General features: G+C 47.9%; 1 protein-coding gene across 11 annotated transcripts in view; it reads right to left on the bottom strand.

Annotated features, from left to right (window-relative positions):
• LOC147641769 (regulatory-associated protein of TOR 1-like) overlaps positions 1 to 25,921 on the bottom strand; it is a 118,069-nt gene that overhangs the window by 10,048 nt on the left and 82,100 nt on the right. For 9 of the 11 annotated variants that reach the window (XR_015266042.1, XM_086799253.1, XM_086799272.1 and 6 more), the window contains 11 exons: positions 25,442 to 25,525; positions 25,252 to 25,362; positions 24,806 to 25,159; positions 24,504 to 24,690; positions 23,776 to 24,420; positions 23,347 to 23,688; positions 23,135 to 23,258; positions 22,667 to 22,791; positions 22,417 to 22,562; positions 22,182 to 22,283; positions 21,988 to 22,073 (listed from right to left, as the gene is read on the bottom strand). Coding sequence is in view for 10 of the 11 variants with exons in the window: in XM_086799253.1 (XP_086655379.1) it covers positions 21,988 to 22,073; positions 22,182 to 22,283; positions 22,417 to 22,562; positions 22,667 to 22,791; positions 23,135 to 23,258; positions 23,347 to 23,688; positions 23,776 to 24,420; positions 24,504 to 24,690; positions 24,806 to 25,159; positions 25,252 to 25,362; positions 25,442 to 25,525 (2,306 nt within the window). In the remaining variant the exon portion in view is untranslated. Of the gene's footprint in view, positions 1 to 21,983; positions 22,074 to 22,181; positions 22,284 to 22,416; positions 22,563 to 22,666; positions 22,792 to 22,910; positions 23,022 to 23,134; positions 23,259 to 23,346; positions 23,689 to 23,775; positions 24,421 to 24,503; positions 24,691 to 24,805; positions 25,160 to 25,251; positions 25,363 to 25,441; positions 25,526 to 25,921 lie in introns of those variants that run through there. The other 2 variants (XM_086799319.1, XM_086799328.1) reach the window with 2 other exon arrangements.

The raw sequence follows: 25,921 nt of genomic DNA, 5'->3' as shown, positions 1-25,921 counted from the left end.
CAAGGCGAACAGTCGGGCTCTGTTTTTTTTGGTATTTTCATTGCTGTTAGTAGGTGGCAAAGGCCTTCTTTCCTTCGATTAACGGGTGGCGATCAACGGGCTGCAGCAAAAAAAAAGCAGAAAGCATCAATCGACCAGCCAACAGGTGGCGATTGGGAAGCAATCGTTTTTTTGATATTTAAAGCATTCGTTTTTTTTTTAACACACGCCTTGCTCTTGTTTTTTGAACCTTGTTAAAAACAACCTTTCAAAAGCGTGTTTTTTTCAAAACAAAAAGGCATGTGTTTTTTTAAATTAAAAAAAATCTTCTAGGCGACTAGTTTATGTAGCTTATGTGTTTTTTTAACCAAGCTTTATGGGTGTTTTATTTTATTTTTTTAACCCTCAAGCATGGTTTTTTTTTAACACAAAAGCAATGCATAAAAACACATGCTTTTCGGAAGGCCTATAAAATTTTCCTCAAGAGCGCTTCTTGCCACACTCCTCCTCGTACTCTCTAGCACTCTTCCTTGTTCAAAGCCAAGCTTTTCTCTCATCTTGCCCTCTTCAAGATGTCGACCCAAGAATAGAGATGAAACCCATTCCCAAACGTGAAGACTTGCCGGCCACTGAGACCACTGATGGCGTTTTGTATCAAAATCTGATTTTCAGGAGTTTAAAGTTGCTTTTGAAGCTTCTTTCTCGGAACGCCAGGCACAAGTCGCCGCGCAATTGCAGACTTTACAAAAATCCATCTCTTTATTGACCACTACCCTGTCTACTCTCTCGGGTATGGATACCTTGGCATCTACTTTAGGCCCCAATATTACTCCGGAACAGTTTGGGGACGAGCAAAAGCAGCGTACCAAGGAGATAGTGGACACATGGCTACATAAGTGATAGGTCCATTTCCAGTTTCATCCATATGATGATGGCAAAAAGATTGAGTTAGCACCAGGTTTCCTCTCAGGTAAAGCTTTGCTTTGGTGAAAAGAACTCAAACCTAAACAAACAACTTGGGCACAGTTTGAAGAGGTCTTCAAAAAAGAATTCCTCAAGGAGAAGGATGACTACGATATCGTTCCTCCGTTTGCTAGTTTGACCATGACCTCGTAGAACCTCACTTATCAGGTCTTCCTCCAGAAATTTAGAGACTTGCAGATGAAAGCTACGAAGATGGATTCTACTACTCTTTTGGGTTTCTTTGTAGTCGGTTTACCTGACTCGTACCGTTTATAGGTTAAAAACAATAAATGCAAAACTTTGGACGAGCCCATTCATTCTACTCGTATTTATGACGATACAATGGTAGGATGTAAGTCTAGACCCAACAAGAAAACAATAACCTGAAACTCATTTTGTGCTATCTTTATGTCCTCTCCTCCTCCCCTCCCCCCCCCCTTCCCCCCCCCTCCAAATCCGAGTCACAGTAATTTAATGCTTTGTCCTAGAAGTAAGCATTTACAAGCTACCAAGTGAGTATTTAGATACTTACAGGAGTGTCCACTAGTGGATTTTGCTTTCACCTTGGTGATTCATGTATATAATAGCTTCGCAACGAGGAGCCGACATTGACAACTTTAGTTGTGAACTTGAGTAAAGGCAACTTTTATAGCGATTGTCGAGTGTATTGCTCAGATGCCTATTGGTAGATCTTGGTATTGGATAGTAGATGCCCACCTCCATCTTCACTAACAACCAAACTGCATTAGCCGTTTTGCAAGGAACCCGATGTTTTAAGCTCGCACAAAGCACAGTGAGGTACATTATCATTATATTAGGGGAGGCTCATTGTTAGAGAGATTAGCTTGGCTTATGTCTGTACACACGAGAATGTGGAAGATATATTTTTTGAGAGAAGTTTGAAGCTTTTCGCAAAGCTTTGGGCTTATTGCCATTTAGGGATGGATAAGCCACATCACTAGGGGTGGGGGGGTTACAGCCACTTATAAGCTAGTGGTTTGTGGACATAGGCCAATAATGGGCCGGGGCACTATTTTTCTCTTTAGAAGGTTTTTTCTCCCAAGCGTATGTATGCACTCTTTTGAGTATGTAAGTGACCTTATTATGTCCTTTCACTTGTGCTTCACGTATTCTCATCAATCTACTTTAAGTGTTGTGCTTATCTTTCCTTGCTTGTTGCATCTATGTGTATGTTGCTACCTTGATCTCCACTCCAGTACTCGGCTGAATCTGAAAAAATGAAGATGTAATCTACATAGAGTAGTTAGTATCCCTGTCAACCTGGAACCAGCCCCGCTAATCTCGCAATGTAGCTCGAGTTCCCATCGATGTAGAGGCCAAAGAGAGTGAGCTATAGAGGGCAGCTCTGTTTCATACCCATGGCAGATTGCCAAATCATCTGCATTGGGGGATGTTCCCACCTGCAGCTACTGTAGCCGCACAATAAGGGACAAGGTTTTTCCTGTGTTTTTTCTCCTCCAAGGACTCATGTATGATGCTTTGCGGGGGTTTGTGTCTCTTCACTACCTCCACCCAATCTTTTTTTGAAGTAAGGTGCTCTTCCCTCAATTTGTCATCTGCAGCCTTGAGCTGCTCCACATCGGTCTCCGAAAGTCCTCACGTGACTCTCCTTCTTTCCTCGGCATGGTCCCTAACAACGGCCTTCGGGGCCTCTATCTTTGCCCTAAGTTCGCCTATCAGTGGGGCAGGTTCTGGGGTTACCTGGGTCTCTTTCAGGGCCTGGTTCCTCCTCCTGTCAATTCAGCTTTGTTTCCAGCTCTGTATTTTGATCATCTTTGCCTTGGATTTCTTTGTAGGCCTTCTAGTTGTTTCTCATACTAATTTAAAACCTTGTCCAGCATCTTCTTTTGCTCAGACAGGGCCTTCTTAGCATTCTCCTTGATTGTTTTGAAATAAGCCTCCAGTTCTTGAAGATTCATCTTGGCACATTCTGTTGTTGCAAGTAAGAAAAAGGGGGCAAATGCAAATTGGAAGGCTAAGGAGAGGATGGAAAATGGAAAACAAAGGCAACATCGATATTTCCAAAATCAACAATGTTGAGTTGGGGGCTTCTGCAGGACGAATGGGTTTGGCAGGTCCGCGGAAGTGGGAGCAGAGGAGCGGCAAGCATTGGTGCTGAGGTGGATGTGCAGCATTGAAAAGAGGGTCTTAACGAATGGTGCAGCGAGTAGAGTGTAGGTGAAGAAGCAAGGGTTTCAAACAGAGAAAGCACCTGAGTAGGGTTTTGAAGAGAGAGAGAGGAAGGCAGTATAAAGCCTGGCATGGCCAACAGCGAATTAGGGTCTAGTGCAAGCTACAGGGCTTAATCCTTTGGGGAGGGAGAAAGAAAGAAAGAAAGATATATTGAGCGTCTACTAAAGACCCAATGGGCGGATGAGACCAAAGTGATACAATAATGTCCATGGCATATCTCATCATGGAATGGAAAATAAACAGAAAGAAAAAACATAGCTATCTGGCTAGGGTGATACAAAACTGTCCATGAAAACTCATCAAGGAATACTAAGAACATAGAAACATGAGAGCAACATCAGCTCCGAGTAGATGGTATACCACTCTCCAAAATATCAAGCATGGGGCTAATGAGTATGGCCAAGAGGTCGCCCTCAGCTATGTCACGTGGAAAGGTAGCTCGATGGCGGTGGAGCATGTCCTAGATTTGGAGCTGATGAGGTGATCGTGGCCGACACCGCGCGGGGGGGGGGGGGGGGGGGGGGGGGGGAGGGTTTAGGGTTTTATGAGGTGCATCTTGATTCCATGAGGTAGTGCCAAGGGATAAGCTACCTCATCAACTCGTAAAACCATACTAATTCTCATCATCTTAGAGTCCTTTGGGACTTGAAGATATACCCACATGCCATCCTATAACACTCTCAGGGTCCATCGTTGGTTAGCATAATACTAAGCGTGATCCTAAGCACTCTTTACGCTTTCGCTTGCAATTTTCAGCATATACTACAAGAAATCCACTGCTAATTGCAATCCCCCCTTAGCCCTAGGCAATGGGTGACTTCGGTTGATACCGTACATAAGCATAAATGGGTTGAACAAATAGCCACATGCTAACTAATGTTATAACCGAATTTAATGTGTGGGAGCTAGCGTTCTCACTCAAACTCTCTCTTGAAGACATAGGCCCTCAACATATCCTCCATAGCCTAGTTAGTCCTCTCTATCACTCAAACTATCTCTTGAAGACATAGGCCCTCAACATATCCTCCATAGCCTAGTTAGTCCTCTCTGTCTCACCATCCAGCTCGGAATGATCTCATTCACTGTTCCTCCAGCTGACTGCTCTACAATGAGACGGCTATCTCATACAAGGGGAAGGAAAGGTGGAGGGAATAACCACATAGGTGGTCTGTAGTGCCAAGTGGGATCACCACCTCTATCTCTGAGAAAGGGCCAAGCTGCCAGAGCCTCAAGAAAGCTTCCCGCCGCTTCCACATGCGTTGAGAGCCACCCTGCAGCTTCCCCCATTGACCACAGAGGGTATGGATGATGTCTAGCCAAATGCTCCTGATGGACTCCGCATGCAGAGTGTGGAAACCCTCAATGGCTCCACTGCATCGAGCTCTCCAAATGTGCGAGGCTGCAATGCTGCTACAAATTTCCCATCTCTTGCACAAGCCCCGAGTCTAATGATCAGTAGATGGAGCTGGGACTGAACTACTGAAATGTGAAGGCGAGAGACCTCAAGGGATAGCCCCCCACCTTCCTCCTCATAAGCCATGACAACCTCAGCTCTGTAGCCCAAGCAACAATGCCCCATGAAATAATACACGTCGAGGTCTCGCCATCGTGAAAATGCAGAGAATCCATTGCCAAATCTACTCAGCCTTCGAGCAATCCCAAAGACAATGTCCCTGGGACTCCCGAGGGTGGCCGCACCTCAGACAAGCTAGTGCTCCACCGCCAATGGCCAACCATGTGCCAACCGCCGAACTTCTGTGTGCCACCGGCCAAAGAAAGAGGGTGATCTTTGGAGACAAAAACTGTCCCAAAGCCTCTTGCAAAAATCTGAGATAAAACATTTTGAGAGGCCTTGTGACTGCCAGTGTACTATTGTTGTCAGGGTGACCTCAACCTCGGGCATCCGAATCTTGTGGCCTAACCCAGCGGTGTATGCGAAGAATGGGGTTTACAGTGTCTCCTCCATGTCAACAAAATCACGCCACGTCCACTCCCACCGGTCCCACTAGAGGCGTGTGAGGGGCCCGCTCTCCCAAATCCATAACCGCTAGAGTCTCTCCTTGGCCACCTTCGTTGGCAGGGGGCCAATGTGCCACTCATGTGTCTGATATCCGATCAACCTCACCCTCTATAAGGTTCAGCTGCTGAAATCATCAAGAGGGGGCTCTGGTCACTCTTACTGACGTGGGGTCCAATACAAAAAGTGAGCAAAGCACAGCTCGGATTCGCACCATGGACTGCCAAGAGAATATCATGCCTAGTAAACACGCCCATCCACTGAACCGGGGGGGGGGGGGGGGGGGGCCGGGTCTGGGACGGGGTCAACCACTTCCAGGGAATAGTAGAGTCGATGTCAAGGTTGAGTCTATCTCTACCCCGAATCCCAACCAGGCCTCTCTCCTGAGCCTCCCAAGGAAGCTGTCTGAATGAAAGCTAGTCTCCAACGGACCTTGTAGGTCCTATGCTCAATGCTCCCCATAATACATGATGTCGGGCCTCCACCATAGTGCCATTGAGTAAACGGATCAGGTGGTTCCAAATCAAGGGCTGCCAAAGACGCTCCTCCGAGGCTACCCGAGCAAACTACTGAAGGGCCGACCTAAGGTGATCCCAAGCTCGAAGTAGGCCAGCTGCAAATTTGTGCTGAAAAGCAAGCCTAAAGCCGCGGGCCCGCATCTCTGTAAAGATCCATCTATGCTCTAAGGCCAAGGGCCCCCCAAGCTTGGAGTATGGACTGAAATCCGGGCCAAGAGAAGTCCTTCCAAGGCTCACCACCTGGAAGAAGTCCTCTGACGATCAACTTGCCCAACAGGGTGCAACTCTGAATAGCAGGGTCAATGATGCCTAGACCCCCTCTGCATCACGGGGCTGAATGATCACTCTCCATGCCACCTTGGCCTTGGCAAACCTCCCATCACTACCGGCCCACAGGAAGTTCCAGATCAAATGTTGTACCTAGCCAATGCATGCTCTAGAGAAGGCCCAATAAGAAATGATGTACCACATGGTGGCAAGAAGGACTTGGTTCGCCACCACCACTCGGCCAACTAAGAAGAACCTCGCAAAGCACCAGTACAAAAGCTTCTTCCGAATGCTCAGAAGAGAGGCGAGCTCCTACTCCGAGGAGATATCAATGCCCACCTGGCATCCGAGATAATGGACTCGAGTGCCCCGTGGGATGCACTGGAATCTGTTCTTCCTCTCAGCCATATCATTTTGCTAAGGTGTATACGGCACTATGCATAGATGTTTTATGGCTCTTTCAGCCTTATATACATGAAACTCCTTTGATGTATACTCCCCCTCTCGATTCGTGCAAAGGGTGCCAATTTTACATGCACACACTTTCAGCCATAGAAACAAAGTATCTAATGCATGTAAAAACCTCCGAATTTGCTTTCAACAAATACGCCCAGATGTGTCTCACATAGTCATCAATAAAAGTCACAAAGTAGAGATATCCCCCAATATCAGTGAAGAGGCCTCACACCAAGATTGCTCGCTGAAGCTCCCGCCTTCACCCCTGCGCTGCTCGCCCATCGCCTTCCCTCCCTCGCGTCCCTTTCCTTCCTCCCCCCGCCTGCCATCGCTTCTTGCCCCCCCCTTCTTCTCGCCGTTGCGCCCCCCCCTTTCTTCTTGCGTTCTCGCCCGCTTGCGCCCCCCCCCTTCCTCGCTGCTGCGCCTCCCCCCTCCTCGCCATCTCGTCCCCCCCCCTCCTAGCCTCTTCGCCTGTTCGCCCCCCCCCCCCCCCCCCTCTTCGCCTATTCGCCCCCCCACCCTTTTTCGCCTGTTCGCCCCCCCCCCCTCTTCGCCTGTTCGCGCCCGCCTCCCTTCAGCAGCGCCCCGCCCTCCCTCCCTTTCGCGTTGCCGCCGGCTTCTCCTTCGATTTTTCGCCCCCTCCCTCCTCTTTCGTGCTGTTTTTCACCCCCGGGGGGTTTTGTTTTTTCCTTTTCATCCGGTCTTCCGCCTCTTTGTGTGCAGCCCGTTTCTTGCAGGATTTCCGCTTTCGCCTCGCCTTCGCCTGAGCTTCAGACTCTGATGGAGACTCCTCCCGCCTCGCCTCAGAGGGACTCATCCGCAGCCCCCTCGCCCGCCCCCGAGGACATCCCCATCAGGCTTTCTCTTTCGCCAGAAGAGGAAGCGAGCCTCACCGCAGAGGTGGAACGCCTCCAGGCTCATTCCACCATCTGCCGTATAGTCGGCACTCGCCCCAGCACAGGGGAGATCAGGGATCTTCTTCAGGCTCGCCTTCTAGCAGATGTGGGCAAGATCCTGGATGTACAGCTCCTGGGCCGGGGACATTATCAGATCGAGTTCGAGGCCGCCCAGAGCGTTGCCAAGGTCCTTGCCATGAGTCCTCTGGACATCAGGGGTGCTCGGGCTTTCTTCAGACCTTGGCAGCATGGATTTGACCCAGCAGCGGCGGAGCAGGGAGAGCGCCTCTTCCATATTACAGTTTGTTTCCCTGGTCTCCGTCGGGAGTATCTTCCGCTCCTCTCCAGGCTCGGAGCATTGCTAGGCTCGGTACTAGAGACGGGCCCCTCAGCAGCTTCAGTGGTGGCCAGAGCAGCTGGGCTACCTTCGGTCAGAGTGTTGGTGTCTGACATCTCCTCCCTTCCTAAGGTCATTCAGCTACCTAGGATAGGGGGGGGGGGGGGGGGGATAGATCAGAGAGTGGAGTTCTCGGGGCTCCCGAACCAGTGCTTCATTTGCAGGCAGGTCGGTCATCTCGCCAAGGCCTGCCCTCGCAGGAGACCTTGACCCTCACCACAGCAACAGGCTACTGATGGCCCGCCCACAGATTCGGCTCGGCAGGCTGCCTCCGGGACACCTGCTCAGGCCACAGAGACCTCGGAGTGGCAGCCTGGACAGGGGCGCCGCCGAGGGAGACAGCCACAACAGCACGCCCAAAGACCGCTGCAGCAGCAGCCACAGTCTCAGCCTCACTGGGTTCCCGTGAGGAACAGCTTTGCTCCCCTTCAGGAGGAGACCCCTGCAGCGACTGAGGACCGGGAGATGCCAGCACCCCCTCCTTCACCCCCCCCCACCCCCGTCCCCTCCCACCGCCTCGCTTCCACCTTCGCCTCCTCCCGTCTCCGCTCCAGTTTCGGCAACGGCTCCCTCTCCACCTCCCTCGCCTCCCCCTCCGCCCGCCTCACCTTCCCGGGAGGCCCTGGCAGTTCCCTGGCGCTCACCTGCAGTCCGGAGAGCGCTGAGCACTGACCTCGCTCGAGCATCACAGAGGAGACCTATGCCAATTAGGGCCTCACGGATTTCATCTATCCGCAGTCGGCTGAGTCGCCTTGGCATTAGACAACGCTCGGAGGCTTTTGATTATACCTTCACACGGCTTTTTGGAGCAGAGGGCCCCCATGAGCCAGCACCCATCCGAGTTCATGTAGTGATACCTCCGGCCCGCGGCGAGGAGGAGGCACTAGACTCAGCGGTGGCCTTCTCGTTCCCTCTATGTGGACCTTGTGACCGGGAGTGGACTCTAGAGCTCGCTCTCAGCAATTTTTTGAAGACTCAGGCAGTTGAGTTTTCTCATCACATGAGCGATCTGGAGGTGACAGATGTGATAGGCCGACTTTGGGAGTTGGCTCATTTTTTCTTGGATCCCGGGAGTGTGGATACCTCAGGGATTCGGCATTTGGTCGTGCGCATAGTGGCAGACTTGGCACGCGACCCTGGATATGTGAGTATACACGAGGTTGCTCTGTCAGAGCAGGAGGCAGTCGCCATGGGCCACAACCACTCGCGCCTGATCCGGGATTCTTGCAGTACACCGGGTGGGCAGATTCGCAGCCGTTCGGATGGGGACTCTCTCCATCCAAGCCGCTTGCGAAGGCCCGCCGTACGGCTGAGACAGCATCCACCTCAGCAGGGCATCCATGAGGATCATCTCATGGAATGTACAGGGCCTTGGCGGAGCACACTTTATACGCTATCGAGGTTGCTTGAGGCAGGAGCTTCACAGATGCTTGGTTGGTGGCAGCATTGATATTTTGATGATGCAGGAGCACCACTTGGGTGAGAGTAGGATCCGGAGATATGGTTCGGTGATGCCTGGTAGATGGGACACTTTTTGGTCTGCAGGGTTTGGTCCTTTGGGTGGACAGGGAGGAGTATGCATGGTTATTTGCAGATGTATGGCGGCAGGCCATTGTGGATCGAGGGATCATTGTGCCTGGTAGAGCACAGTATGTCATTCTGAGGATGCATGATGAGCTATTGGGTGTGCTCAACATGTATGCGCCCAATCATGCTAGTGCCAGAGCAGAGTTCTGGACTCAGGTTACAGATGCATTGCCAGAGGCCGCACATTGGTGTGTTGGGGGAGACTTCAACATGCTTGAGGACCCGGCAGATAGGGTGGGAGGCAGTCATGTTACAGTGCATGGCACGGAGCTTGCAGCTTGGGACCGGTTTTGCATGTCACTGAGGATCACTGATGCATGGCAGCATGGGGCTTTCTCCCGGTCTCGGGACAGTCTTAGTTTCTCTCGGTCGGATCGCCGGCAGGGAGGGACTAATCTATCACGGATTGATCGCTTTTATGTGGGCGACTGGTTAGGGGAGCGAGGGGGCTCCATCGACATTCTCGCTGGCACCTCATTTTCAGATCATGCGCCAGTTATATTGACATTGGAGGAGGGGACACGGGAGCCCAGCTTGCACTTACAGATCCCAGACTCGCTGAGGACATTGAGAGGATCTGGCATGATAGTCAGTGCTCTGACCAGGATGCAGCGGGCCAGTGTGCCCAGGGACTCATTGATCTTAGCTCTTTTCTACAGGCTGCAGCTTTGACACGACTGGGAGAGATTCGCGAGCGGGAGCAACGGCTGAGACGCAGCCTTGCTTCGCTACAGCGCCTTCAGGAGCAGCAGCCTGCATGTGAGTGGGTGGCGTCCCAGCTGAGCCAGGCACGCCAGGAGGTTAGAGAGGTAGAGGAGCAGAGACATGAGTTTTACTATCGTCGTCAGGCCTCTCAGTGGACGCAGCTTGGTGATAGAGTGACTGGAGAGTTTTTTGAGATCACTGGACCCCGTCATGCGCGAGCAGGAGTCCGCCAGCTTGGTAGACCGGATGGATCGGTAGCTACTGAGCTCAGGGAGATCAGAGCCATTGCTACTGCATTTTATAGTGACCTGCTTTCAGCGGAGCCAGCCACTGAGGATCGAGATGTTTGCAGACAGATTGTGCCCATGTGCAGAGGAGGGTCACAGACCATATGCGTACAGTTCTAGGTGCGCCTCTGTCAGAGATTGAGCTTGCCGAGGCCTTGAGGGTCCTGCCGCGACATAGTTGCCCAGGGGAGGACGGACTGACGCCGGCCTTTTTTATGCGCTATTGGGACCTTTTGGGGCCAGGCCTCCGCAGGGGCTTTCAGCATGTTTTGGACACTGGGGTGATGCCGCAGAGCTTTTCAGAGGGCTTGATCTATCTTATCCCCAAGGGGGAGGGAGTATCAGATGACATTCGGCATTGGAGGCCTATTACGATCCTCAATACTGTCTACAAGGTCTTAGCAAAGGCCTTGAGTTTGAGGATCCAGCCCTTCCTGGGGGAGTTGATTCATGCTACTCAGACAGGATTTGTCAAGGAGCGCAGTATCCTTGACAACATCTTTACTTTCTGGGAGACGACGGCCCGAGCTAGATTTCTTGGCGAGGACTTGGTCGCGATCTTCTCGATTTTGAGAAGGCATACGATAGAGTTGATTGGGGTTTCTTAGAGGGCACTATGCTTCGCCTGGGCTTTGAGCCAGGATGGATCAGAGGGGTGGCAGCTCTGTATTCCATAGCTCGCAGCCAGGTGCTGATTGCAGGAGGACGGGGGCCGAGTTTTGAGCTGACTAGATCAGTCCGTCACGGGTGTCCTCTCGCCCCTTTCCTTTTTCTCTTCTTTGCGGAGGCTATGAGTATGTATTTGACGGCAGAAGAGGTTGGTTTGAGAGGACTGCAGCTCCCAGTCCGGGGGGAGGACCTGCTTGATGCTGAGTTTGCAGATGACACGGACTTATTTTTGCATGGCCATGAGGCCAATCTTATTCGGGCTGAGCAGTCGCTCCAGGTTTTTAGTGCAGCTTCGGGAGCACTGATCAATTGGCGCAAGACAGTGGCCTTTTGGATCAGTAGTGCTCCCACTCCGGCATGGAGCCCGGACCCCGGTTTTAGATGGATTCCTCCAGGCACAGATGTGCGGTATTTGGGATGCCAGATTGGCCTAGATTTGTCACCTGAGCAGCAGATTGCCCCGCTTCTTCTGAGCATTCGGAAGAAGCTATTGTATTGGAGTACAGCTCGACTATCCTTGGCTGGGAGGGTGGTGGTGGCAAATCAGGTGCTATTAGCGACCATGTGGTACATTACGTCTTGCTGGATTTTCTCGAGCTCTTGCATCAGCCAGGTACAGAGGCTGATCAGGAACTTTCTGTGGTCCGGGAGGGACGGTCAGCCAGCTCGAGCAAAGGTTGCATGGGCAGTTATTACACTTCCGCTGGCTCATGGCGGTTTGGGCATTATAGATCCAGTCGATCAGAGTAGAGCCTTATTGGGGAAGCTTATTGTTCGGGGGTTGCTTCCAGGCGCTGAGAATTGGAAAGAGCTCGTCTTGCAGCGACTGCAAGCTCGGGCGCCCCCAGCAAGGGGGTACTTGGGCACCAGAGATTCGTTGGATCTTTCATAGAGATGAGGAGGACAGGCCTCAGTAGAGGATGGGAGGACAGATTTGCTTTGAGTATCCTGAGAGCTTGGGAGCTGCTGAGACCGGGGCTCTCTCAGCGGCCTCCTTCTTGTGTTGAGGAGCGGGCCAGACAGCCGCTCATCTGGAGCCCAGCGAGTCGCACGGAGCAGGGTCATATGCTGGGTTCTCGGCCTCGTCTAGCCTGGGAACCTTTAGCGGCAGGCCCAGCTCGTAGTTTTGGAGACTGGCAGGCTTTCTGCAGTCTACCAGAGGAGATCCAGGTGGAGAGGCTGAGTCACTTCAGAGGGGGGTTGATTATGAGGGATGATATACAGGAGGCACTCACAGAGGAGTGGTTCACGCCTCTCGAGCCAGTGGCCCCATGGTGGATGGGAGCCTTTACACAGTTGGAGATCCTGATTGCTGTCAGAGCTAGCACTGAGGATGGCAGATGCCTCTACTATGAGATTCAGGATGAGGGCAGACTCCAGAGAGTGGAGGTGGAGTCGCCTTTGGTTGCACAGTGCACTTTTCAGAGGATTCGGGTAGTGGCCGCCGCTTCTCAGAAGTGGCATATTGACCCCGACCCTGCTGATGTGCTCCCGGATTGGCGCATATGGGCATATGCAGCGCGCCCCTTGGCCCGGCTACAGTGGGACCCCGGGGAGTACGAGTGGCATGATCCTTATGCATCCCTTGAGGCCACAGAGATCACCTTTTTCCAGTATACTGTTCGGCTGGGGCGGCATATTTTGACGGCGAGGAGGACAGTTTCTCCAACGGCAGCGGGGCATTGGCGACTACAGGGACTCTCACAAGAGTTCCTGGAGGATTTCTGGGCTCGGCTCTGGGCTAGTCGGCAGGCCCGCAGGATCTCGGCTTTTCAGTGGCTGGTCGCCCACAGGGGCTCAGCAGTTGGCACTTGGCTTGTTTACAGCGGTCTTCCGACGGCGTGCGTCCGATGCGGCCCCCCTATGGAGACACCGAGACATTGTCTTTGGGACAACCCTCAGGCACAGCAGATTTGGCTGCGGATGTTGCGTATTCTGGCCCCCCTCTCTCCAGAGGGTATGTTTACGTGGGGTGCCGCTGCTTGGTCGACTTCGTCAGGGCCTGCTATGGGCTATGAGATGGAGCGGGGCAGTCAGGCCATCAGATTTATTAGGGGCCAGCCTCGCCTGGTTCCGACACCGGATTTCTCGTCCGCCAGCTGGACACAGGAGAGGGATTTACGATGGGAGCTCCTCAGCAGCCTCACCATCTGGTTCACCTGGAGGGCCCGGTGCTTTACGGCCTTTGAGGGGAGATTGGAGCCACCAGCAGAGACTGTACGGGGGATTTGGCAGGAGTTGATCCACACCCTGCGAGGACGGTATGACCGCATCCGGGGAGACTCGGATGAGGCGATCTTACGGCGCCAGGCCTTTCACACCACTTGGCGCCTTTCTACACCTTACACACGGGATCCCCCCGTTGGCACTACAGGCCGCCTGTTTGGCTCCCCCCCCCTATTGTATGATTTAGCCGCTCAGTTCTTTGTACTGATGCTTGTATTTTGCAGCACCTAGGGAGAGTCTCCCGAGCTGCCATGATGTATTCGCTGCTCTATCTCTCTTAGGAGCAGGAGAGATCTTTTGTAGCCCTACGGGCGTTTTTATATAACTAATGAAATGATCTTTTCTCGGGGGGGGGGGGGGGGGGGGGGGGGGGGGGGGGGGTGTGGAAAGATATCCCCCAATTGATGGTGTCCTCATAGCACCATATACATCACTATGTATAAGTTTTAATTTATGGACAGCCCTAACTGATCCATCTTTCAAGAATGATGCCCGTTGCATCTTGCCCAAAATGTACCCCACATACATGTTTGATAGGGGTCTCAAGCTTTGCAACTCTTACACCATCTCTTGCCTTTTACAACGTAGTAGACTACTAAAATTCAACTGACCAAAGAAAGCAGGCCATAGTTCCGCGTCACACACAGCACATGTGGCAATAACTGATCAAGCATTATGTGTGAATCTCTTGTACCATGTCCATCTTGTAAAGCCCATGGCTTAGAGTATCGAATACAACAATGACGTCTCTGTCACTCCAATCATGAATTGTAAACCTATCATCAACAAATCTAACCACTAGGCCTACCGGATACCACAGTGATGTCTCCATCACTTCGCTCATGAACTGTACACTTATCATCAACAAATATGGACACAAAACGTACCCTACCAATGGCAAAGACTAACAGCAAGTTCCTTTTGATGCTTGAAACAAACAAGACTTCAAAGTGAATGCATGTCCCACCATTTGCAACAGTGAGCACAACCTTACAAACTCATTTTCCTAGATATAAAGGTTGTTTGCACATGTGACCGTGCTTAGGATGGAAAATAAATTACTTTGAGAAGCAATGTACTTGCTAGCACCACTATCAAAGTACCAAACATGCTCATCTGTCACTGACATGCATAATACATCATGGAAAGAAGAATCATAGCTACAGTGCACAATGAATGCCCAATCCTCCTATGCATAGTACGCTCACTCCTCGTTTTCATCGCTTGGTGTTGATGCATCAGCCACAACCATGCCTAACTCTTTCTTCTTCTCCTTCTCCAGTCTTTCTCTGCATTCATTGATATAATGGCCTGGCTTCTGACAGTAGTTACATTTGTCTTTCTCCTTAGGCTTATCATGCACATCCATTCCAGAAGATTAGATTAATTCCACTTTTCACGTATACACATCCTAAGAAAAGGCTTTGCCTTTACCTTTTTGACTTGTAGCAAACGCCTGATCTCCCACACGCAAACTAGTTCCGTTTTTGCCGAGATTGCTCTTCTTACAAGAGTGATGCAACCAACTCATCAAAAGTAAGAGCATTGGGGTTACCCTTCATCAGGAGCCGAATTGTAGTAGATGCAAAACCCTGGTATGCATACGCTAGAGCTAAGAGAACACTAGACACCAAAGAACTGTCAGGATAGGCCTCATCAATACATGCAAGCTGCTCCCTGAGATCTTTAATCCTTGTGAGAAACTTGTCCATTAAATCTCCCCCATAGATATGCTCGGACTCTAATTGCTTGTGCAAGAAGGCTACTCGTGCCTCATAAGGCACAGCAAGTATGCTTGGCAGTTTTACATGAGCAAATATGAAGCATAATGCTCCTTTTCACTAAAAGTGCCACTAATGTGTGGACTTGTGCATCCCTACCATCCCACCTGGCTTGTTCTATTGGAGACAGACACCACAGTTACATCTGAACTAGTGTCACCATCCGAAGTACTTGTACTATCTTCTGGTGGTGAGATAGGGTATGCCTCAATGCAAATGAGGACATTCCACAACAAATAGTTGGTCCCGTCAAGCTTATCCACAGCAGAAAGCATCCCAAATATATCATTGCCTACCATTTCAACCTGCAAGTAACTAATCTCTAGCACAAAATGCAAGTATCCCAACTAGGTATTGGAAATGGCCATTGGATGCAACCGAGATGGCTCCCAGTAGATCACCCATGCGAAGGAAGCTTGCAAAGTGTATGAAAAATTACGGAGTATAGAAAGTGGAAATTATATTTAGAAGAAATGCAAAAATCGATGATAATGTTGTCAAAGATAATACAGATGAGCTCAAAGATGCGATGTCGAATATGCCCATGGCCCTATGTACACACCGAATGTTACTACCGCAGTGCAAAAAACCCAAAATCGAACAAAAGCAATATGAATTGACACTCCTCCGAGATGTATGCGGAAACCTTACAATACGTGAACCAGCCTCGAAACGACCTGAAACGCTTTGAAACATGCAAACACTGCTAAGGTAGTTGATGTTAACGTAGTTGATGTTAACGTAGTTAACATCAACTATCGGATATACCTTCCTCACCTAAGACGATAGCCAAATATGGACTCAAAAGAGCAGCCTAGGAAGAAGATGACAAGGGTCTAAGAGCCAAGAGAACTTACTCTGATACCAATTGTTGGGGTGGAGATCAAGCTAGCAACACAGACATAGGTACAACAAGCAAGGAGAGAGATAGAAGCACAACACTCAAAGTAGATTGATGAATGCAAGTGAAGTGACACAATAAAGTCACTTATACACACTCATAAGACTATGTACATACGCGCAGCAAAAAATTCTCCTAAAGAGAGAAAATTTGCCCTAGCCCATTATTAGCCTACATCCACACATCTGTACCATATAAGTGGCTAAACAGAGGAGCTTCAGAGATATTTGGATGTGTTACGAGATTTTTGCACTCGACGTGAGCTCCCTATTTAACCTTGGTAAAACCAAGGTAGCGGTCTTCAATACGTTCCGCCCCTTCAGATCCAGATTGACCTTCACATATAGAGGAAATCTTGTGGAGATTGTCTCATCCTATGTCTAACTTCGTGTCACTTTCAGTAGCCATTTCTTTAAGCCCAACATGTGGCTTTTTATGTATGGAGCAACTAACTAGGGGCCAAATTTATCATATGAGGATTGGCAGTGAGTTGAGAGGCCCCATGTTCTCCCATATGATCCGCAACAAACCATCAACCCAGAAGAGATTATCCATGCATAGTTTGTTGCAACCTCGATAATAGTCGATGAGCTCTTCTGGACAGTCAACCTCCAACACATCACTGAGATAGATCCGCAAGCACCCCTGAGGCTCGCCTTGGAGTCCTCGAGACAACTAGCAATCAAGGGCCACCCTAGAGTATGGTATTCTCGAGTTTCCACTTGGTTCTCATAATCTGGGCTCCACATGAACCACATCGTTAGATCTTATCAGCCTCTAGAGTTGGTTCTAGTGGTATAGCACGTAAGGACTATTCTATGGTATTGGGCAAGCCTCAAGCTCAAGGTACTCTTGAGGGGAGCTTTAACCAAATCCCTACTTGTAAGCACCCTGTGTTTATCATGTGTTTTTAATTCTCTTGCTAAAGCTGGTTAATTTAATCATTTTATTATTTAGATGATAAATACAAGTATGCGTGTCCCTTTGACAACATATCACAAGAGTATATACACACAAACACATACATAGAATGAATATATCTTTATCATTAATCATTGGGATTTGTATATACATTTATGAAACCTCATACTGTGACTACCAATTGAGTCATCCTCCCTATGAGACCCAAAGCCAATGAAGCACTCCTCCACAAACTCCCCAACAGCTTGGTTTAAGCCAACGCAAGTTTGCGTTAGCAGAGACTACATCATTCGCATTTGCTATGCCAAGGCGATCCCTATTCTTTGACGGTATGTGACCAAATGAGCTCCACAAGCGCTCACAAGTAGAGGAACCAGCCTCCTGGCCAAGAATGCAAATGGCCAACCACTACATCTCCAGAGTGTCAGCTCCACAATCTTCCCACCATAAAGCTAAGCAACTACAAACTGGTCTGTCAAGGCATCTTCATATGAAAATAGGCCCATTTTGTCCCTGTAGATGGTCTGTCAAGGCATCTTCATATGAAAATAGGCCCATTTTGTCCCTGTAGAAGCCTAACCGAGTTTTGATGGTTCTCCTCCGAGGATATGGCACAAATCTCTAGAGAGTCTTCGCCCACTCTCTGGACACCTCTCCATCGGTCTCCCGCTCCTTACCTTGAAACTCTGGGTCGAATACAAATGGTGTTGTCTGCAAATGCAAGTGGTAACTATCCCACTGTGACTTGCATAGCCCCCTCAAATCGTCAGCATCTCACTCAATCTCCCTAATGTACTCCACCATCTTATCATGTCCCTCATATACCTTGCCAATGCAAGGGTCATCACCATCAACAAGTCTCACCGTGCGAATGATAGGTGAGACAATAGCAAACACATGAAGAATCTAATCCCGGAAGCTCTCATCGAGAGCAACCTAAGAGCAACGTGTAAGTACACTAGAGTGAGACTATAGCCAATGCACCCACTCATCACTCACCACAAGCTGCCTGAACGCATTCTTCCACTCATCCAGGCGCTCCAATATCAAGAAGTTATAGGCAAAGCGTGTGTCGATATACTTCAATAGATCCTTGGAGCCAATCTTGCGATATAGACCGCAAGAATATAACGATGGTGGCGTGTGATAAAGGTCACCGCCTCTCTCCCCATCTCAATGACATGCAAGTAATAAGGCAATTTCCCAATGTCCTTCAAGAGATTGTTAAGATAATGGGCAATGCATGGACTTAAACAAATGTGGGGATAGCATGCCTCATCGATTGCTCTTGCTGCCCTGCTGTCATTTTTCCATTTTTTCCATCTCCAATGAACTACAAGACATTTGAGGCCCCAACATACTCAATGGCCTCACTCCAAATATCAACAAGTCTCTCTACGGTCTTCCCTTCCTCGAAGTTCTCAATGGAACTCACAAAGTATGAATTACCTCATGACTATGCAACAAGGTCGTGAATGGAGCGAGACCTTGTGTCGTTGCATCCATCTCCAATGAGAGTGACCCCATGCTTCTGCCACCCCTCCCTAATAGTCTCCAATGCCAGCTCAATGGATGCCTTCTCATCCTGCAAAAGCTTGGTCCTCAAAGCCTCAAAGCTTGGTGGCTCATAAGTGGGACCAAACCTACCAATCTCCTAAACCATCTCCTTGTAATAAGGAGATCTTGCAGCATTGAAAGATATGCCACAACTATAAAAGAAACAAGAAACAAGCGCATCTACCTATGCCTTCCTACCTAGATGCCATGTAGCTGCAAGGCTCGCCTATCTACCTGATGGTATGGGAGCACAAGAAGGAACCGAACCGCAAAGGGCCCTACATGAGAAGCCTAGGAAGAGGGGGCCTGATGAAGAAGAAACAACTCATGCCATAGGTGCTACGGGCCTCGCCGGTTTGGGTGCATCCAATGAAGTTGCGAATGCGGTAAGAGCAACCTTCTTTGCATCTGGAAAGAGAGGGCAACAGTTGATGCAATGGCCTTTCTCTCCAATGAGATGGGCACAGACTCTATCTTCTCCTCCACTCTTCTCGCTGCCACAATAGTGGGGCACTTCACTTCCTTGCTCCTCCCTTGCTAGAATATTTGCTGCTGGTATCAACCTCATCCCACCACTTCGAAGCCATTCTGCTTGGAGACGTATAGTGACAAGTGCTTAAGCCTTACTCTACAGTGTAGGAGGCTAGGCCCTTGGCAGCTACTAGCTAGCCTTGCAGCCCTAGGTAGTAGGACGTGACACTTGAGCGACAGCCAGCTGTCAACAGTGAACACAGGCGATGAGCAGCAGCCAGTGTGCTGGCGATGAGCTGCCAGCAAGCATAGGCAAAGAGCAGTTGAGATGCTGGCAGGCCATGAGCAGTAGCCTACTAGCACATGCAGAGCACTCAGCAGCGAGCAGCTAGCACAGCGGAAGAGCAGGCTGCAGCTAGCAGGTGATGAGCAACAGCCAACTAGCACATGCAGGCAATGAGCACTCAGGAGCAGCGAGCAGCTAGAACAGGCAAAGAGCAGGCTGCAGCTAGCGAATGTGCAACAGCAACGGACGCCGGTGATGGTCGCACAAAGAGTCGGAGAGAGAGTGGCGCGCTACTCAAAATACACGTGCTTTTTTTAGGAGGCCGCGGTTTTCTGTCCACTACAAAACGGTTCCGAAACGGCATGTAAGTGGTTCACAGAACGTTCCGGAAAGTTTCACCTGGCCGCTCCACAAATTGGAACATTCCAAGGGGTTCTTGCAGGGAACATTGCTCCCACGTTCCAGGAGTGCAGAACGGTAACACTGTCTATGAGACCAAAGGTGATGAAATATTGTCCATGTAATCTCATCATGGTACAAAAGAAAACAAACATGAGCTAATGTCAAATCAGCGCAAAATGGGATCATCATCATCATCATCACCATACAACCTATGAAGCTAACCCCCCGGTAGGAGAAGGGGGCCATCAAAGAGGACACACACACACACTCCACCCCTAAGATGTGTGTTTAAGGCCAAAATGCCCTCTGAAATAAAAAAAGTATAGTGTCTTAAAATGTGATAGACGATGTTTAAAGCATCTGCAAAATGCTGTTGCAACAAAGAAATTTAATAAAATAGATGACTTCTACTACTGGTGGAATCCTGATCTATGCTTCTATTTCAATTTTCAAGGCTGCAAGCTCAAACCGTGGCAGAGATATATGGATATCATCATTTGAGGGCCTAGCCGTGAACCCTCCATGTGTCCATGGAACATATCCACAAGGAGCACACCGGTGTGCATAGCCATCAGTTTGTAATCAAAGTTTGCAAGCAATAATATTGTTTACTCTCCACTTCTTTCTGCAATTCAGTGCTTTGTATTGTGAAGATCATGCTTCCACTATTGTGTTTTCTTACAGAAAAATATGGAGCGTGTGTTTGGCTTCGAAACAACTGTTTTCGAGTGGTATGGGAGCTTTGCACACTACCCAAGAGCATAAGATTGCACTACACAGACATGCAATCCCATGCAGACAAACACATGCCAAGGTGGAAAAGCTGGAATGTGTCTGTTAGGCTTCGAAACAACTCTTTTTCAAGTGATTATTGGCTTCTTCAAGGAGTTTTCTGGCTATTTAGGATGTCAATATTTTTTTGGCAATTGTTTTGGCAGATTCAGCAGTTGTACACTAAGAGTTGTACTAACGTATGATCTATGAGCAAAGCTCGTGTCATGGGTGCATGTATAGAACTATTTTTTAGCAGATATTCTTGCTCTTTGGATCTTATCCGGGCAACATACATATACATCGGATTATTTGCCTAAAAGAAAGAGAGATTGGATTTGACATGATAAAGGGGTACTCAGTAATATTGGCTCGTCTTAGATATTGATTAGGAGAATACTATTGGTGAGGACATGTATTCTATACTATTGGAGGACACGTGTTCTATATCACCGAGTGGGAATACTATTGGACGACACGTACTCTATACCATCAAGTGGGCTTAAACTTATGCATCTTCATCAGGACAAAAGAGGCAATTATTACTTCTTAGCTATTTGAACTTCTGAAGTGTAAGCATGAGGAATTCTTTGGTGGGTCATGTATTCCAAAAAAACGGTTCTCCTTCCTATGGAATAAAAGATGCCGTAAGAGGAAGACCAGCCCGCTCCTCCTCGTCCCTAGCATGTGTGCACTATATTTTGCTTTGAATGACTGAATTTTTGTGTGATTTTAATTTACTTTTCAGTTATAATTGTTTGAAGTAAATAAATGGATGTCTTCCAAGCATAAGCTTGTTACAATATGTCAGCTTGTGATTGTGTATCAGAAAGACGTAATGCATCCATAGAAAGTCCATCAGCTTGTTACATTATGTCAGCTTGTGATTGTGTATCAGAAAGAGGTAATGCATCCATAGAAAGTTCATCAGATGTCCACGTAGCTAATTAAATAGAGGAAGATAGGGCACACCATGGAAAATTTTTCCTTCCCTCTATTCTCTCTCCCATGTATGAACCTTTGAACGTATGTAGCCAACTGGAATGATGCATCGCATTGCGCATGCTGCCAGCTTTGCTAGGATGATATGGCGTGAGACAGAGGGCTGACTATAGATAAGGCGTCAAAGAATCATTATTTTAGTCTCTCTATACAACTCCATTGTAGTTGCAGGATGTCCACAGCCCAAAATGACCCACCATAAATTGCTGCTACTCTCACATTGGAATCAAGGAGTGCCTTGGTTCGACCCTGGTGGAAGTGGGCTTGAGAGCACTCCCACTTAAGGTTAATGACGCAAACTCTCGCACCGCTATGATGCCACAGCTCGTCAAGTAAAGAGAGAGATGCACATGATGACAACATGAGGTAGACAATCATTAACTTAGAAACTTGGCCACCTATCCTCACATTAGGATAGCAATTAAATATTTGGTAGAGAAAGAAAGAAAGTAAGTAAGATTTAATTAAAGACCCAATAAGTCTAAGGACCAAAGTGTTACATATGTTCCATGTGTAAATTGAAGTCATAAACAAAAACATGGAACTACAGAAAACACAGGAACATAGAAAAGCCAAAGAAAATAGGCCCACACACTATGAGAGAGAGAGAGAGAGAGAATTATATTAATGTGACTATAAGTAATACAATGGTACCAAGGTTATACTGGGCCGTGGAAGGAAATGAAAAATATGATGCAAGAGTTCAGAGCTTACAGATCTCTGGATCTAATGTCAAACACTTTGACTGAGCCGTCGTAGTAGCCAGCTGTAACATGCTGACCAAGCCCTTGGGAAGCGGACTACGAATCAAAAAGAAAATGAGTGAGTGATGATAATGCAAATGTGCCGCCAGGTAGAGCAACACACACTCACAAAACAGACGTCACTGTGAAAGGTTTGGAACTGACCAAAGCAGAAACAGTGCTGTCTGACTCTGAAACAATATTGAATGCCACCAATTCTTGATTCAAATCCCAAACCATGATCGAAGAAATCTCCCCAGAAGCATACTGTTGCAATTCAACATTAATACTGCTAAACAGAAACACAACTGTACCCCTGAGCATACCTATAACTAAAACCGGCATGAAACTTGTTTAGTTCTCATTAGAGCACTAAACAAGAGTTAATCTGGGACATTACCAAATAACCTCTCAGTTGTTGCCAATCCACCACAGCTTTCATACTGCGCACACCTGGTCTATGTCCCTGGACTGTTTGCCATGCTGTTAACAATTGTTGCTTGTTTTTCTGGGTGTAATCCTTCCAAACCCTGGCACACCCATCACCTTGGGGAAAATTTAAAGTCTTTATCAGGCCCATCAAGTTGCATAAACATTGTATACAGGTTCAGACTATATTTAGTAAACTAAAAACGCTTCTCTATTCTTACTTGAAGCCACAAGGAGAAGGCTATCATCAAGTTCATTCAGAAGACACATCCTTGAGACTCCCTTGTCAGCAGCATTGTGGTTTTCGAACACATTCACTAGTGCACATTCCTCATAATCCCAAACTCTGAAAGGATCAATGCACAGCCATGAAAGAAACATCCATTACTAAAGCATCAAGTAGCACAAACAACTGAGCATTGACCATCAGGTATTACAAACTACACTGGTGTACCTTTCTCCCCCTCACCATGCACGTCCCTTTTCCTTGCTTCACTCTTTTCACACTCCATTTTCTCTCATAACTGTCCCTTATCCAAACAATGCTCTTCGACTACCCTTTCCCATAATTCTTTCCTTGTAAATTCTAAAAGCATTACCCGTGTTAGTGTATCCGAACGACAAATAAAACAGTTAAGAAAATTACAAGGAATCCTGCATAATACTCATTACAGGAATTAATCACAGACCTGATAACCTCATTCTCATCAGCCGAGAACACAATTGGTATAAACGGATGCAACAGAACAGCTTTAACACTGTTTTGAGAGTCCATGTCCCAGCTTGCAATCTGGTCACTAACTCTTGTCACATCTGTATTACACATTAATACGTATGAGCTCAAGCTTACACCATCAACATTCCCATCCACAACAGCACCATGGAGATTTTGGCAACTTACTTGAATGCTGGCATTTGCAAATCCCATCCAAGGCTAGCCTCTCTCTTTCTTCCCTTCGAACCAGAGCCTCCTCATCACAGTCATGAGAAGGTTCCAGAAGTGGGCTTGAAAAATGGCCACAACTCCAATTATATAAGTTTGAGGGAGGTATTGTTATAGTTTCCGGTAAAACTGAAGGCCCACCCCCGACAAGAGCTGTATCTGCTAAACCAGAGTCTGCAGTCTTGCGCATATGAGGACTGAACTCTAAAGAGCACACCCGCCTCATTCCATTTCCACTTAGCAAACTTTGTCCAGTTGGAGGGCTAGCTGGTGGGGTACGAAAGGTGACAGTAAAATTTCCTGCATGACAAAGATATTCTCAAGTGTTACAAAACTAATGATTCAGAGTTGAATCCAAAAATCTTTCAAAAAGCCAACGGGGTGAACCTGACGGTGAATCTATCCAGGAGAAGGAACGTGGCAGCCCAGACAGTACAGCTGGAGGAACAGCTCCTATAGATGAGTTCCTATGATGGCCTGTGCCTGGGCCTGAACCTGGATTTGGACTTAGACCAGCTCCTGCCCTTGCAGGATTCACGACTACAGGCTCAACACCGATAGTTCGTAGGACTTGCCGACCAAGACCTGCAACTCGTGGAGATGGATCTCTTCCAAGCGCATACATAGCTGAAACACAACGAACATAAAACCCACTTTCTTCCATTCGTTGCTTTCTCGGCCTTGGAACTCCATTACTGCTATTTCCATTTCCCAACAATTTTGGCCCTTCTGAAGGGTGCAATGATCCATCTGAAGATGGAGAGCCTTGCAAGACACTAGAGTATGGTAATGAAAGGCTGACATGCACTGGCATGGCACTTTCTGAACCCACTCTCGACCCTGGACTATGATTTATAGCCACAGAACTTCCAACTATCGCCATTTGTGCCACATTGCTGTAACTTCCAGCTGGGCTGCGAATGGGAGCCAACGCAGGTAAGGAGGTGAGCACAGAGTTTGAAGGAGGTTTCAAGTAGGCAGCTGCCATAGGCTTTAAGTGCTTATTATGGCCAATTGCAAGTCGTGAAAGGCCTGCACAACAGCACTAAATTTTCTTAGAAAAAGCCTTCTATAAAAACATCTCACCAAAGAAGTATGTACACTAATTACAGTACCTATGGCTAGTTCAGCTCTCACTAAAGGACTTCCATCATATAAAACTTTCAATAGTATGTTGGCTATTTCCTGCTCAGCCCTGTGCCTTTCATCGTCTTCATAATCATCATCCAAAGAAGAGGTGTCTGAGACCATCTCATTACCAACAATCAGCGTCCCTAGTGCAAATGTAGCAGCAGCTCGAACCTACATACAAAGACATTAAATCTTCTTCGAAAAGCATTTAAAATCAATAAAGACTCAATATTACAACAATCCTTTCTTCTTTACTCTTTGTACTGCCAATTGAAAAAATATTTACCTCAGGCTGTGGCTCTGATAAAAGCTGCGCTAGAATAGAAGGGGCATTCTCTTGAAGACCTTGCTGCTGTGCATCAGAAAAACCATCCCAGAGTTTGCCAAGGCACAAGCAAAGCCATTGCAAGAGTAGAGGTTCTGGTTGTCCATCCACTGTAGAAGAGCATTGAATATGCTTGAGACATATATTAATAAGCCCGCACAGAATACATGCTTCCTGTCCTCTTCTGTGACCATCCACAATGACTGCTAGTACAAAGGCAGCCATCGCCCGCTGTTCTGCATAGATGTCCGGGCTGTCCAGGAACCGGATAAAGTATTGATGCCCACCATCTTTGACTAGATCAACCTGACAAGACTGGAGATGACAAACCACAGTATTAAATTTTGGTTATAGTGCATGTGATGACATGCCAACTGACACAAAAGCAGAGCCAAAACGGAAGGTACCTTATCCAATGCCAGAATTTTTGTCCATATGAAAACAAGAATCTGTCTGAGCTCAGATGCAGTTGTCCGGAGTAACTTCAGTACATATGGGAATATTCCGACAGAAAGAGCCTGGAAAACTATTTTTCAGAATCAAATGAACCAAAATAGGTTTCGCATTAACATGGTAGCTTTCAAACATAACACTTACCAAGTCAACAGCCCATGCTCCCATATCCAAAAATCTGCCTAGAAGCACCAGGGCACGAAATCGATGTGACTGACTCAGAAGCACCTGCAGTTGGTAAATAGAGTCTTCTAAGAACACTTCTTCTGAGCATTACAGCGCCTCACAAACACAGTGTGCACCAAAAATAAAACTCGGGTGTGAAATGATACTTTTGCTTACAGGTCAACCATTATAGGCTTTAAACCTACAAGCAATGTTGAAATTTACTCCAAAACTAGGGCACTTCTTAAAAGAATAAGACAGCAGAGCTAAATAGCTGCACAAAAGCCATGACATTGTTCTCCTCTTCTTTTGTAACTATGAAACTATGAAATACGAGTTTCACCAGGGCAATATTATTTGAAGAGGCAAATGACACTAGATGTGATGAATGCAGGTGAAACCTTGTCACAGTACTTTAATTAAGGAGTTAATTGGGCTGCATTAACATTGGGGGGGGGG

Source organism: Cibotium barometz, chromosome 1, assembly GCF_041138505.1.
Source record: "Cibotium barometz isolate CiBa-2024 chromosome 1, ASM4113850v1, whole genome shotgun sequence".
NCBI classification, from domain to species: Eukaryota; Viridiplantae; Streptophyta; class Polypodiopsida; order Cyatheales; family Cibotiaceae; genus Cibotium; species Cibotium barometz.
This window is presented reverse-complemented; position numbering and strand designations above follow the sequence as displayed.